Below are 13,376 nucleotides of genomic sequence, written 5' to 3' on the forward strand. Positions count from 1 at the left end.
CACGGATCCTCATGCACGGAGACCCTCCCTAGCCCCGCCCCCTCCCGGGCGATCATTCCGCCCGGATCTCCCCACGGATGCAATCCCAGCCTCCCCTCCCCCTCTCCATCCCCCCCAGTCCAGCACTTCGGGATCTCCCGGGACGCCGTGGCGCTGGGGCGGATCCTGGGCGAGGGATTCTTCGGAGAGGTCTACGAGGGGATCTACACCACGCCCGTGAGCCCTCCCCCCTTCCCTTCCCTTCCCTTCCCTTCCCTTCCCTTCCCTTCCCTTCCCTTCCCTTCCCTTCCCTTCCCTTCCCTTCCCTTCCCTTCCCTTCCCTTCCCTTCCCTTCCCTCCCCTTCCCTTCCCTTCCCTCCCCTTCCCTCCCCTTCCTTTCCTTTCCTTGAAATTTCCTTTCAATTTCCTTTCAATTTCCTCGAATTTTCCTTTCCTTTCCTTTCCTTTCCTTTCCTTTCCTTTCCTTTCCTTTCCTTTCCTTTCCTTTCCTTTCCTTTCCTTTCCTTTCCTTTCCTTTCCTTTCCTTTCCTTTCCTTTCCTTTCCTTTCCTTTCCTTTCCTTTCCTTTCCTTTCCTTTCCTTTCCTTTCCTTTCCTTTCCTTTCCTTTCCTTTCCTTTCCTTTCCTTTCCTTTCCTTTCCTTTCCTTTCCTTTCCTTGAAATTTCCTTTCCTTTCCTTTCCTTTCCTTGAAATTTCCTTTCCTTGAAATTTCCTTTCCTTGAAATTTCCTTGAAATTTCCTTGGAATTTCCTTGGAATTTCCTTTCAATTTCCTTTCAATTTCCTTTCCTTTCAATTTCCTTTCCTTGAAATTTCCTTTCCTTGAAATATCCTCAAAATTTCCTTGAAATTTCCTTAAAATTTCCTCAAATTTTCCTTTCAATTTCCTTTAAATTTCCTTGAAATTTCCTTTCCTTTCCTTGAATTTTCCTTGAAATTTCCTTTCAATTTCCTTTCAATTTCCTTTCAATTTCCTTTCAATTTTCTCAAATTTTCCTTTCAATTTCCTTGAATTTTCCTTTCAATTTCCTTGAAATTTCCTCGAATTTTCCTTTCAATTTCCTTGAATTTTCCTTTCCTTTCCTTTCATTTTCCTTTCAATTTCCTCGAATTTTCCTTTCATTTTCCTTTCATTTTCCTTTCAATTTCCTTGAAATTTCCTTTCCTTTCCTTGAAATTTCCTTGAATTTTCCTTTCAATTTCCTTTCAATTTCCTCGAATTTTCCTTTCAATTTCCTTGAAATTTCCTTGAATTTTCCTTTCCTTTCCTTTCATTTTCCTTTCAATTTCCTCGAATTTTCCTTTCCTTTCCTTGAAATTTCCTTGAATTTTCCTTTCCTTTCCTTTCATTTTCCTTTCAATTTCCTCGAATTTTCCTTTCCTTTCCTTGAAATTTCCTTGAATTTTCCTTTCAATTTCCTTTCCTTTCCTTTCCTTTCCCTGAAATTCCCGGAATTCCGCAATTCCCGCCGTCCCATTCCCGTTTTCCCGGTGGGTCCCACAGGGCGGTGAGCGCCTCGAGGTCGCCGTCAAGACCTGCAAGGCCGATTGCAGCCCCGAGAACCGACACAAGTTCCTCAGCGAGGCCGGTACCCACCGGGGAGGGGTTTGGGGGGGATCCTGGGGGTCCTCTTGGGGTTTGGGGGGGATCCTGAGGGTCCTGATGGGGTTTTGGGGGGGTCCCAAGGGTCCTGGTGGAATTTTCTTGGGATTCTGAATTTCCTGCCATCATTTCTTTGGGATCCCGAGGGTCCTTTTGGGGTTTTTTGGGGTTCTGAAGGTCCTGCCGTGGTTCTTTTGGGGATCCTGAGGGTCCTTTTGGGGTTTTTTTGGGGGATCCCGAGGGTCCTTTTGGGGTTTTGGGGGATCCTGATGGTCCTTTCGGGGTTTTGGGGGGATCCTGAGGGTCCTTTTGGGGTTTTTTGGGGATCCTGAGGGTCCTTTTGGAGTTTTTTGGGGATCCTGAGGGTCCTTTTGGGTTTTTTTTGGGATCCTGAGGGTCCTTTTGGGCTTTTTTGGGGATCCCGAGGGTCCTTTTGGGGTTTTTTGGGGGGATCCTGAGGGTCCTTTTGGGGTTTTTTGGGGATCCCGAGGGTCCTTTTGGGGTTTTTTTGGGGTCCTGAGGGTCCTTTTGGGGTTTTAGGAGGGTCCCGAGGGTCCTTTTGGGGTTTTTTGGGGTTCTGAATTTCCTGCCATCATTTCTTTGGGATCCCGAGGGTCCTTTTGGGGTTTTTGGGGGATCCCGAGGGTCCTTTTGGGGTTTTGGGGGGATCCCGAGGGTCCTTTTGGGGTTTTGGGGGGATCCCGAGGGTCCTTTTGGGGTTTTTTGGGGATCCTGAGGGTCCTTTTGGGGTTTTTGGGGGGGTCCTGAGGGTCCTTTTGGGGTTTTTGGGGGGGTCCTGAGGGTCCTTTTGGGGTTTTTTGGGGATCCTGAGGGTCCTTTTGGGGTTATTTTGGGATTCTGAAGGTCTGTCCATGGTTCTTTTGGGGATCCTGAACATCTTGGAGGAATTTTTGGGGATCCCGAGGGTCCTTTTGGGGTTTTGGGGGGATCCTGAGGGTACTTTTGGGGTTTTTGGGGGGATCCTTGGGGTCCTTTTGGGGTTTTTGGGGGGGTCCCGAGGGTCCTTTTGGGGTTTGGGGGGGATTCTGAGGGTCCTTTTGGGGTTTTTTTGGGATCCTGGGGGTCCTTTTGGGGTTTTTTTGGGATCCTGGGGGTCCTGCCATGGTGGTTTGGGGATCCTGATGGTCATGATGGGGTTTTTGGGGGGATCCTGAGGGTCCTTTTGGGGTTTTTTTGGGATCCTGGGGGTCCTGCCATGGTGGTTTGGGGATCCTGATGGTCATGATGGGGTTTTTGGGGGGATCCTGAGGGTCCTTTTGGGGTTTTTTTGGGGATGCTGAGGGTACTTTTGGGGTTTTTTTGGGGATCCCGAGGGTCCTTTTGGGGTTTTGGGGGATCCTGAGGGGCCTTTTGGGGTATTTTGGGGATCCCGAGGGTCCTTTTGGGGTTTTTTGGGGTTCTGAAGGTCCTGCCGTGGTTCTTTTGGGATCCTGAGGGTCCTTTTGGGGTTTTTGGGGGATCCTGAGGGTCCTTTTGGGGTTTTTTGGGGATCCTGAGGGTCCTTTTGGGGTTATTTTGGGATTCTGAAGGTCTGTCCATGGTTCTTTTGGGGATCCTGAACATCTTGGAGGAATTTTTGGGGATCCTGGGGGTCCTTTTGGGGTTTTGGGGGGATCCTGATGGTCCTTTTGGGGTTTTTTTGGGATTCTGAGGGTCCTTTTGGGGTTTTTTTGGGGATCCTGAGGGTCCTTTGGGGTTTTTTGGGGGGATCCCGAGAGTCCTTTTGGGGTTTTTGGGGGGTCCTGAGGGTCCTTTTGGGGTTTTTTTGGGATCCTGAGGATCATGCCGTGGTTCTTTTTGGGATCCTGAACATCTTGGTGGAATTTTTGGGGATCCTGAAGGTCCTTTTGGGGTTTTTTGGGGATGCTGAGGGTCCTTTTGGGGTTTTTTTGGGGGATCCTGGGGGTCCTTTTGGGGTTTGGGGGGGTCCCGATGGTCCTTTGGGGGTTTTTTGTGTATCCTGAGGGTCCTGATGGGGTTTTTGGGGGGGTCCCAAGGGTCCTTTTGGGGTTTGGGGGGGATCCTGAGGGTCCTTTTGGGGTTTTGGGGGGATCCTGAGGGTCCTTTTGGGGTTTTTTGGGGATCCCGAGGGTCCTTTTGGGGTTTTTTTGGGGGATCCTGAGGGTCCTTTTGGGGTTTTTTTGGGGGATCCTGAGGGTCCTTTTGGGGTTTTCGGGGGGATCCTGAGGGTCCTTTTGGGGTTTTTGGGGGGATCCCGAGGGTCCTTTTGGGGTTTTTGGGGGATCCTGAGGGTCCTGAGGGGTTTGGGGTGGTCCCGAGGGTCCTTTTGGGGTTTTTGGGGGATCCTGAGGGTCCTTTTGGGGTTTTTTTGGGGATCCTGAGGGTCCTTTTGGGGTTTTTTGGGGATCCTGAGGGTCCTTTTGGGGTTTTTTGGGGATCCTGAGGTCCTGCCGTGGTTCTTTTGGGGATCCTGAGGGTCTTTTTGGGGTTTTGGGGGTCCTGATGGTCCTTTTGGGGTTTTTTTGGGGATCCTGAGGGTCCTTTTGGGGTTTTTGGGGATCCCGAGGGTCCTTTTGGGGTTTTTTGGGGATCCTGAGGGTCCTTTTGGGTTTTTTGGGGGGATCCTGAGGGACATTTTGGGGTTTTTTTGGGGATCCTGGGGGTCCTTTTGTGGTTTTGGGGGGATCCCGAGGGTCCTTTTGAGGTTTTTTGGGGATCCTGAGGGTCCTTTTGGGGTTTTGGGGGATCCTGAGGGTCCTTTTGGGGTTTGGGGGGATCCTGAGGGTCCTTTTGGGGTTTTTGGGGATCCTGAGGGTCCTTTTGGGGTTTTTTGGGGGGGATCCTGAGGGTCCTTTTGGGGTTTGGGGGGGATCCTGAGGGTCCTTTTGGGGTTTGGGGGGATCCTGAGGGTCCTGATGGGGTTTTTGGGGGGGTCCCAAGGGTCCTTTTGGGGTTTTTGGGGGGATCCTGAGGGTCCTTTTGGGGTTTGGGGGGGATCCTGAGGGTCCTTTTGGGGTTTTTGGGGATCCTGAGGGTCCTTTTGGGGTTTTTTGGGGGGGATCCTGAGGGTCCTTTTGGAGTTTTTTGGGGATCCTGAGGGTCCTTTTGGGTTTTTTTGGGGATCCTGAGGGTCCTTTTGGGGTTTGGGGGGGATCCTGAGGGTCCTTTTGGGGTTTTTTGGGGATCCTGAGGGTCCTTTGGGGGTTTTTTGGGATCCTGAGGGTCCTTTTGGGGTTTTTTGGGAATCCTGGGGGTCCTGGTGGAATTTTTTGGGGATCCTGAGGGTCCTTTTGGGGTTTTTGGGGGGATCCTGAGGGTCCTTTTGGGGTTTTTGGGGGGATCCCGAGGGTCCTTTTGGGGTTTGGGGGGGATCCTGAGGGTCCTTTTGGGGTTTTTTGGGGATCCTGAGGGTCCTTTTGGGGTTTTTTTGGGGATCCTGAGGGTCCTGCCATCATTTCTTTGGGATCCTGGGGGTCCTTTTGGGGTTTTTTGGGGTTCTGAAGGTCCTGCCGTGGTTCTTTTGGGGATCCTGGGGTTCCTTTTGGGGTTTGGGGGGGATCCTGAGGGGCCTTTTGGGGTTTTTGGGGGATCCTGAGGGTCCTTTTGGGGTTTTTTGGGGGGATCCTGGGGGTCCTTTTGGGGTTTTTTTGGGGGGGATCCTGAGGGTCCTTTTGGGGTTTGGGGGGGGATCCTGAGGGACCTTTTGGGGTTTTTGGGGGATCCTGAGGGTCCTTTTGGGGTTTTTTGGGGGATCCTGGGGGTCCTTTTGGGGTTTGGGGGATCCTGGGGGTCCTTTTGGGGTTTTTTGGGGTTCTGAAGGTCCTGCCGTGGTTCTTTTGGGGATCCCGAGGGTCCTTTTGGGGTTTTGGGGGATCCTGAGGGTCCTTTTGGGGTTCTTTTGGGATTCTGAAGGTCTGTCCATGGTTCTTTTGGGGATCCTGAACATCTTGGTGGAATTTTTGGGGATCCTGGGGGTCCTTTTGGGGTTTTGGGGGATCCTGAGGATCCTTTTGGGGTTTTTTGGGGGATCCTGAGGGTCCTTTGGGGTTTTTTGGGGCCCCTGAGGGTCCTTTTGGGGTTTTTTGGGGATCCCTGAGGGTCCTTTGGGGGTTTGGGGGGATCCCGAGGGTCCTTTTGGGGTTTGGGGGGATCCTGAGGGTCCTTTTGGGGTTTTTGGGGGGATCCTGAGGGTCCTTTTGGGGTTTTTTGGGGGGTCCTGAGGGTCCTTTTGGGGTTTTTGGGGGGATCCTGAGGGTCCTTTTGGGGTTTTTGGGGGATCCTGAGGGTCCTTTTGGGGTTTTTTTGGGGATCCTGAGGGTCCTTTGGGGTTCTTTTGGGGATCCTGAACATCTTGGTGGATTTTTTGGGTGATCCTGATGGTCCTTTTGGGGTTTTTGGGGGGATCCTGAGGGTCCTTTTGGGGTTTTTGGGGGATCCTGAGGGTTCTTTTGGGGGTTTTTTGGGATCCTGGGGGTCTTGATGGGGTTTTTTGGGGGGTCCTGAGGGTCCTTTTGGGGTTTTTTTGGGGATCCTGAGGGTCCTTTGGGGTTCTTTTGGGGATCCTGAACATCTTGGTGGATTTTTTGGGTGATCCTGATGGTCCTTTTGGGGTTTTTGGGGGGATCCTGAGGGTCCTTTTGGGGTTTTTGGGGGGATCCTGAGGGTCCTTTTGGGGTTTTGGGGGGATCCCGAGGGTTCTGTTGGGGTTTTTGGGGGGATCCTGAGGGTCCTTTTGGGGTTTGGGGGGGATCCCGAGGGTCCTTTTGGGGTTTGGGGGGATCCTGAGGGTCCTTTTGGGCTTTTTTGGGGATCCCGAGGGTCCTTTTGAGGTTTTTTGGGGATTCTGAGGGTCCTGATGGGGTTTTTGGGGGATCCTGAGGGTCCTTTTGGGGTTTGGGGGGGGTCCCGAGGGTCCTTTGGGGATTTGGGGAGGGTCCTGAGGGTCCTTTGGGGTTTTTGGGGGATCCCGAGGGTCCGTTTGGGGTTTTTGGGGGATGCTGAGGGTCTGTCCATGGTGGTTTTGGGATCCTGAGGGTCCTTTTGGGGTTTTGGGGGATCCTGAGGGTCCTTTTGGGGTCTTTGTGGATCCTGAGGGTCCTTTTGGGGTTTTTGGGGGATCCTGAGGGTCCTTTTGGGGTATTTTGGGGATCCTGAGGGTCCTTTTGGGTTTTTTTTGGGATTCTGAAGGTCTGTCCATGGTTCTTTTGTGGATCCTGAACATCTTGGAGGAATTTTTGGGGATCCTGGGGGTTCTTTTGGGATTTTTTGGAGATCCTGATGGTCCTTTTGGGGTTTGGGGGGGTCCCGAGGGTCCTTTTGGGGTCTTTGTGGATCCTGAGGGTCCTTTTGGGGTTTTTGTGGAGGGATCCTGAGGGTCCTTTTGGGGTTTTTTGGGGGATCCTGAGGGTCCTGAGGGGGTTTTTTGGGGGATCCTGAGGGTCCTTTTGGGGTATTTTGGGGATCCTGAGGGTTCTTTTGGGGTTTTTTTGGGGGGATCCCGAGGGTCCTTTTGGGGTTTGGGGGGGGTCCCGAGGGTCCTTTTGGGGTTTTTGGGGATCCTGAGGGTCCTTTTGGGGTTTTTGGGGATCCTGAGGGTCCTTTTGGGGTTTTTGGGGGATCCTGAGGGTCCTTTTGGAGTTTTTTGGGGATCCTGAGGGTCCTTTTGGGGTTTTTGGGGGATCCTGGGAGTCCTTTTGGGGTTTTTTGGGATCCAGGGGGTCCAGGTGGACTTTTTAGGGATGCTGAGGGTCCTGGTGGGGTTTTTTGGGATAAGATCCCGCCGATGGCTCACACAGGGGTGGGGGACGACCCCAAACCTGTCCTGGCACCTCCGGGTGACTTTTTGGGAACCTTTGGAATTCAGGATGGAAGAAGAAAGAGTTGATCCATGCCAGGAAACCCCGAATTAGGATCCCCAAAACCTAAAAAATTAGAGGAAGGGATAATTGGAGGCGGGGAATTGGCTGGAATCCCTAAAAAAACCCCAAAACCCAGGAGCTCCAATTCCCAGACAATTCCTCAGGGATGGGGATCCCGGGAATGGGGGGATCCTGGATCCCAAGGCGGGAATTGCGCGGTGCCCGCAGTGCTGATGAAGAAGTTGGACCACCCCCACATCGTGAAGCTGATCGGCATCGCCGAGGAGGAGCCCACCTGGATCGTCATGGAGCTCTATCCCTACGGAGAGGTGAGAGCCGGATCCCGATCCCGATCCTGATCCTGATCCTAATCCCGATCCCGATCCCGACCCCGACCCCGATCCCGATCCCGATCCTGATCCCAATCCTCACCCCGATCCCGATCCTGATCCCGATCCCAAACCCGATCCCGAGCCCGATCCCGACCCCGACCCCTACCCCAATCCCGATCCTGATCCCGATCCCGATCCTGATCCCAATCCCGATCCCGATCCCGATCCCATTCCTGATCCTGACCCCGATCCCGATCCCATTCCTGATCACAATCCTGATCCCAATCCCAATCCTGATCCCGATCCCAATCCCGACCCCGATCCCATTCCCGATCCCAATCCCATTCACGATCCTGATCCTGACCCTGATCCCAATCTCGATCCTGATCCCGACCCTGATCCCATTCCCGATCCTGATCCCAATCCCGACCCCGATCCCGATCCCAATCCCGATCCCAATCCCAATCCCAATCCTGATCCTAATCCCGACCCCATTCCCGATCCCGACCCCAATCCTGATACCGACCCCAACCCCGATCCCGATCCCGATCCAGATCCCGATCCTGATCCCGACCCCGATCCCGACCCCGATCTCGACCCCGAACCCGACCCTGATCCCGATCCCATTCCTGACCCCAATCCTGACCCCAAACCCGATCCCAATCCGACCCCGAACCCGAGCCAGATCCCGACCCCAATCCCATTCCTGATCCTGATCCCGATCCTGATCCCAATCCCGGCCCCATTCCCGATCCCGAACCCATTCCCGATCCCGACCCCGAGCCCGATCCCAAGCCCGACCCCAATCCTGATCCCAATCCCAATACCAATCCCGACCCCGATCCCGACCCCGATCCCGATCCTGAACTCAACCCCGATCCCAATCCTGATCCTGATCCCAACCCCGACCCCGATCCCGACCGCATTCCCGATCCCGATCCCAATCCCGACCCCGATCCCGATCCTGACCCCGAGCCCCATCCTGATCCCATTCCCGATCCAGATCCTGATCCTGATCCCGATCCCGACCCCAATCCCGATCCCAACCCCAATCCCGAGCCCAATCCCGATCCCCAATCCTGATCCCGATCCCAATCCTGATCCCGATCCCGATCCTGATCCCGATCCCAAGCCCGACCCCATTCCCGATCTCGATCCCGATCCCAATCCCGACCTGGATCCCATTCCCGATCCCGACCCCATTCCCGATCCCGATCCCAACCCCAACCCCGACCCCAATCCCGACCCCGACCCCGATCCCGACCCTGATCCCGATCCCGTTCTCAGGGATGATGGAGGGAGCAGGATCCATGGATCCTTGGGATGGAGAGGGCAGGATCCATGGATCCTCATGGATGGAGAGGGCAGGATCCATGGATCCTCATGGATGGAGAGGGCAGGATCCATGGATCCTCATGGGAATGATGGAGGATCCTCATGGATGGAGAGGGCAGGATCCATGGATCCATGTGGGAATTTTGGAGACGAAAGGATCCATGAATCCTCACAGATCCTAATGGATCTTCATGGATGGAGATGGGAGGATCCATGGATCCATGTGGGAATTTTGGAGATGAGAAGATCCATGGATCCTCACAGATCCTCATGGATTTTCATGGATAGAGAGGGCAGGATCCATGGATCCTCATGGGAATGATGGAGAGGGCAGGATCCATGGATCCTTGGGATGGAGAGGGCAGGATCCACGGATCCATGTGGGAATGAAGGCAGGATCCAGGGATCCTGGTGGGAATGAAGGATGGGGCAGGATCCACGGATCCATGTGGGAATGGAGGCAGGATCCACGGATCCTGGTGGGAATGAAGGCAGGATCCACGGATCCTGGTGGGAATGAAGGCAGGATCCAGGGATCCATGTGGGAATGGAGGCAGGATCCACGGATCCTCACGGATCCTCACGCATCCTCAGGGATCCTCATGGATCCTCTGGATCCTCATGGATGGAGAGGGCAGGATCCACGGATCCTGGTGGGAATGAAGGCAGGATCCACGGATCCTTGTGGGAATGGAGGCAGGATCCACCGATCCATGTGGGAATGAAGGCCGGATCCACGGATCCTGGTGGGAATGAAGGCAGGATCCACGGATCCATGTGGGAATGAAGGCAGGATCCACGGATCCATGTGGGAATGAAGGCAGGATCCATGGATCCATGTGGGAATGAAGGCAGGATCCATGGATCCTCATGGGAATGGAGGCAGGATCCACGGATCCATGTGGGAATGAAGGCAGGATCCACGGATCCATGTGGGAATGAAGGCAGGATCCATGGATCCATGTGGGAATGAAGGCAGGATCCACGGATCCATGTGGGAATGGAGGCAGGATCCACGGATCCTGGTGGGAATGAAGGCAGGATCCACGGATCCATGTGGGAATGAAGGCAGGATCCACGGATCCATGTGGGAATGGAGGCAGGATCCAGGGATCCTGGTGGAAATGAAGGCAGGATCCACGGATCCATGTGGGAATGAAGGCAGGATCCACGGATCCATGTGGGAATGAAGGCAGGATCCACGGATCCATGTGGGAATGGAGGCAGGATCCAGGGATCCTGGTGGAAATGAAGGCAGGATCCACGGATCCATGTGGGAATGAAGGCAGGATCCATGGATCCTCATGGATGGAGAGGGCACAATCCATGGATCCTGGTGGGAATGAAGGATGGGGCCGGATCCACGGATCCATGTGGGAATGAAGTCAGGATCCACGGATCCTGGTGGGAATGAAGGCAGGATCCACGGATCCATGTGGGAATGGAGGCAGGATCCACGGATCCATGTGGGAATGGAGGCAGGATCCACGGATCCATGTGGGAATGAAGGCAGGATCCACGGATCCATGTGGGAATGAAGGCAGGATCCACGGATCCATGTGGGAATGAAGGCAGGATCCACGGATCCATGTGGGAATGAAGGCAGGATCCACGGATCCATGTGGGAATGAAGGCAGGATCCACGGATCCATGTGGGAATGAAGGCAGGATCCACGGATCCTGGTGGGAATGAAGTCAGGATCCACGGATCCTCACGGATGGAGAGGGCCGGATCCATGGATCCTTGTGGGAATGAAGGCAGGATCCATGGATCCTCACGGATCCTCACGCATCCTCAGGGATCCTCATGGATCCTCTGGATCCTCATGGATGGAGAGGGCAGGATCCATGGATCCTGGTGGGAATGAAGGCAGGATCCACGGATCCATGTGGGAATGAAGGCAGGATCCACGGATCCATGTGGGAATGAAGGCAGGATCCACGGATCCTTGTGGGAATGAAGGCAGGATCCACGGATCCATGTGGGAATGAAGGCAGGATCCACGGATCCATGTGGGAATGAAGGCAGGATCCACGGATCCATGTGGGAATGAAGGCAGGATCCACGGATCCATGTGGGAATGAAGGCAGGATCCAGGGATCCTGGTGGGAATGAAGGCAGGATCCAGGGATCCATGTGGGAATGGAGGCAGGATCCATGGATCCATGTGGGAATCCACGGATCCTGGTGGGAATGAAGGCAGGATCCACGGATCCTGGTGGGAATGAAGGCAGGATCCACGGATCCATGTGGGAATGAAGTCATAATCCATGGATCCTGGTGGGAATTGAGTCAGGATCCACGGATCCATGTGGGAATCCACGGATCCTGGTGGGAATGAAGGCAGGATCCACAGATCCATGTGGGAATGAAGGCAGGATCCAGGGATCCATGTGGGAATGAAGGCAGGATCCACGGATCCATGTGGGAATGAAGGCAGGATCCATGGATCCTGGTGGGAATGATGGAGGATCCTCATGGATGGAGAGGGCAGGATCCACGGATCCTGGTGGGAATGAAGGCAGGATCCACGGATCCTGGTGGGAATGAAGGCAGGATCCACGGATCCTCATGGGAATGAAGGCAGGATCCACGGATCCATGTGGGAATGAAGGCAGGATCCACGGATCCATGTGGGAATGAAGGCAGGATCCACGGATCCATGTGGGAATGAAGGCAGGATCCACGGATCCTTGTGGGAATGAAGGCAGGATCCACGGATCCATGTGGGAATGAAGGCAGGATCCACGGATCCATGTGGGAATGAAGGCAGGATCCACGGATCCTGGTGGGAATGAAGGCAGGATCCACGGATCCTGGTGGGAATGAAGGCAGGATCCACGGATCCATGTGGGAATGAAGGCAGGATCCATGGATCCTCATGGATGGAGAGGGCAGGATCCACGGATCCTGGTGGGAATGAAGGCAGGATCCACGGATCCATGTGGGAATGGAGGCAGGATCCACGGATCCTGGTGGGAATGAAGGCAGGATCCACGGATCCATGTGGGAATGAAGGCAGGATCCATGGATCCTGGTGGGAATGAAGGCAGGATCCATGGATCCATGTGGGAATCCACGGATCCATGTGGGAATGAAGGCAGGATCCACGGATCCATGTGGGAATGAAGGCAGGATCCAGGGATCCTGGTGGGAATGAAGGCAGGATCCAGGGATCCATGTGGGAATGGAGGCAGGATCCATGGATCCATGTGGGAATCCACGGATCCTGGTGGGAATGAAGGCAGGATCCACGGATCCTGGTGGGAATGAAGGCAGGATCCACGGATCCATGTGGGAATGAAGGCAGGATCCACGGATCCATGTGGGAATGAAGTCAGAATCCATGGATCCTGGTGGGAATTGAGTCAGGATCCACGGATCCATGTGGGAATCCACGGATCCTGGTGGGAATGAAGGCAGGATCCACAGATCCATGTGGGAATGAAGGCAGGATCCATGGATCCTTGTGGGAATGAAGGCAGGATCCATGGATCCTGGTGGGAATGATGGAGGATCCTCATGGATGGAGAGGGCAGGATCCACGGATCCTGGTGGGAATGAAGGCAGGATCCACGGATCCTGGTGGGAATGAAGGCAGGATCCACGGATCCATGTGGGAATGAAGGCAGGATCCACGGATCCTGGTGGGAATGAAGGCAGGATCCACGGATCCATGTGGGAATGAAGGCAGGATCCATGGATCCTCACGGATCCTCACGCATCCTCAGGGATCCTCATGGATCCTCTGGATCCTCATGGATGGAGAGAGCTGGATTCACGGATCCATATGGGAATGAAGGCAGGATCCACGGATCCATGTGGGAATGAAGGCAGGATCCATGGATCCTGGTGGGAATGAAGTCAGGATCCCTGGATCCCGGCGTTCCGGGGCTGATCCCTTCCGGAACGTTCCGTTGCAGCTGGGTCAGTACCTGGAGCAGAACCGCCTGGGCCTGGCCGTGCCCACCCTGGTGCTGTTCGCGCTGCAGGTCAGCAAGGCCCTGGCCTACCTGGAGGCCCTCAGCTGCGTCCACAGGTGAGGGATCCCGGATTGGGGATCCGGGATTTGGGATTTGGGGTTCGGGATTTGGGATTTGGGGTTTGGGGTTCGGGATCCGGGATTCGGGATGGGATCCGGGACTGCGTTCGGGCGCTGTTCGCGCTGCAGGTCAGCAAGGCCCTGGCCTACCTGGAGGCCCTCAGCTGCGTCCACAGGTGAGGGATCCGGGATTCGGGATCCGGGATTCGGGATTTGGGATTTGGG

At 54.4% G+C, this 13,376-nt stretch overlaps 1 protein-coding gene across 1 annotated transcript in view; it reads left to right on the plus strand.

Annotated features, from left to right (window-relative positions):
- The window catches only part of PTK2B (protein tyrosine kinase 2 beta), a gene marked incomplete at both ends in the record, with an annotated part of 81,141 nt that overhangs the window by 32,139 nt on the left and 35,626 nt on the right, over window positions 1-13,376 (plus strand). The window contains 5 exons of the mRNA XM_084201649.1: window positions 119-216; window positions 1,503-1,587; window positions 7,670-7,770; window positions 13,033-13,101; window positions 13,281-13,327. Of these exons, the coding sequence (XP_084057775.1) occupies window positions 119-216; window positions 1,503-1,587; window positions 7,670-7,770; window positions 13,033-13,101; window positions 13,281-13,327 (400 nt within the window). The remainder of the gene's footprint in view (window positions 1-118; window positions 217-1,502; window positions 1,588-7,669; window positions 7,771-13,032; window positions 13,102-13,280; window positions 13,328-13,376) is intronic.

The sequence above is a fragment of the Fringilla coelebs genome (genome assembly GCF_963513975.1).
Source record: "Fringilla coelebs genome assembly, chromosome: 3".
NCBI classification, from domain to species: Eukaryota; Metazoa; Chordata; class Aves; order Passeriformes; family Fringillidae; genus Fringilla; species Fringilla coelebs.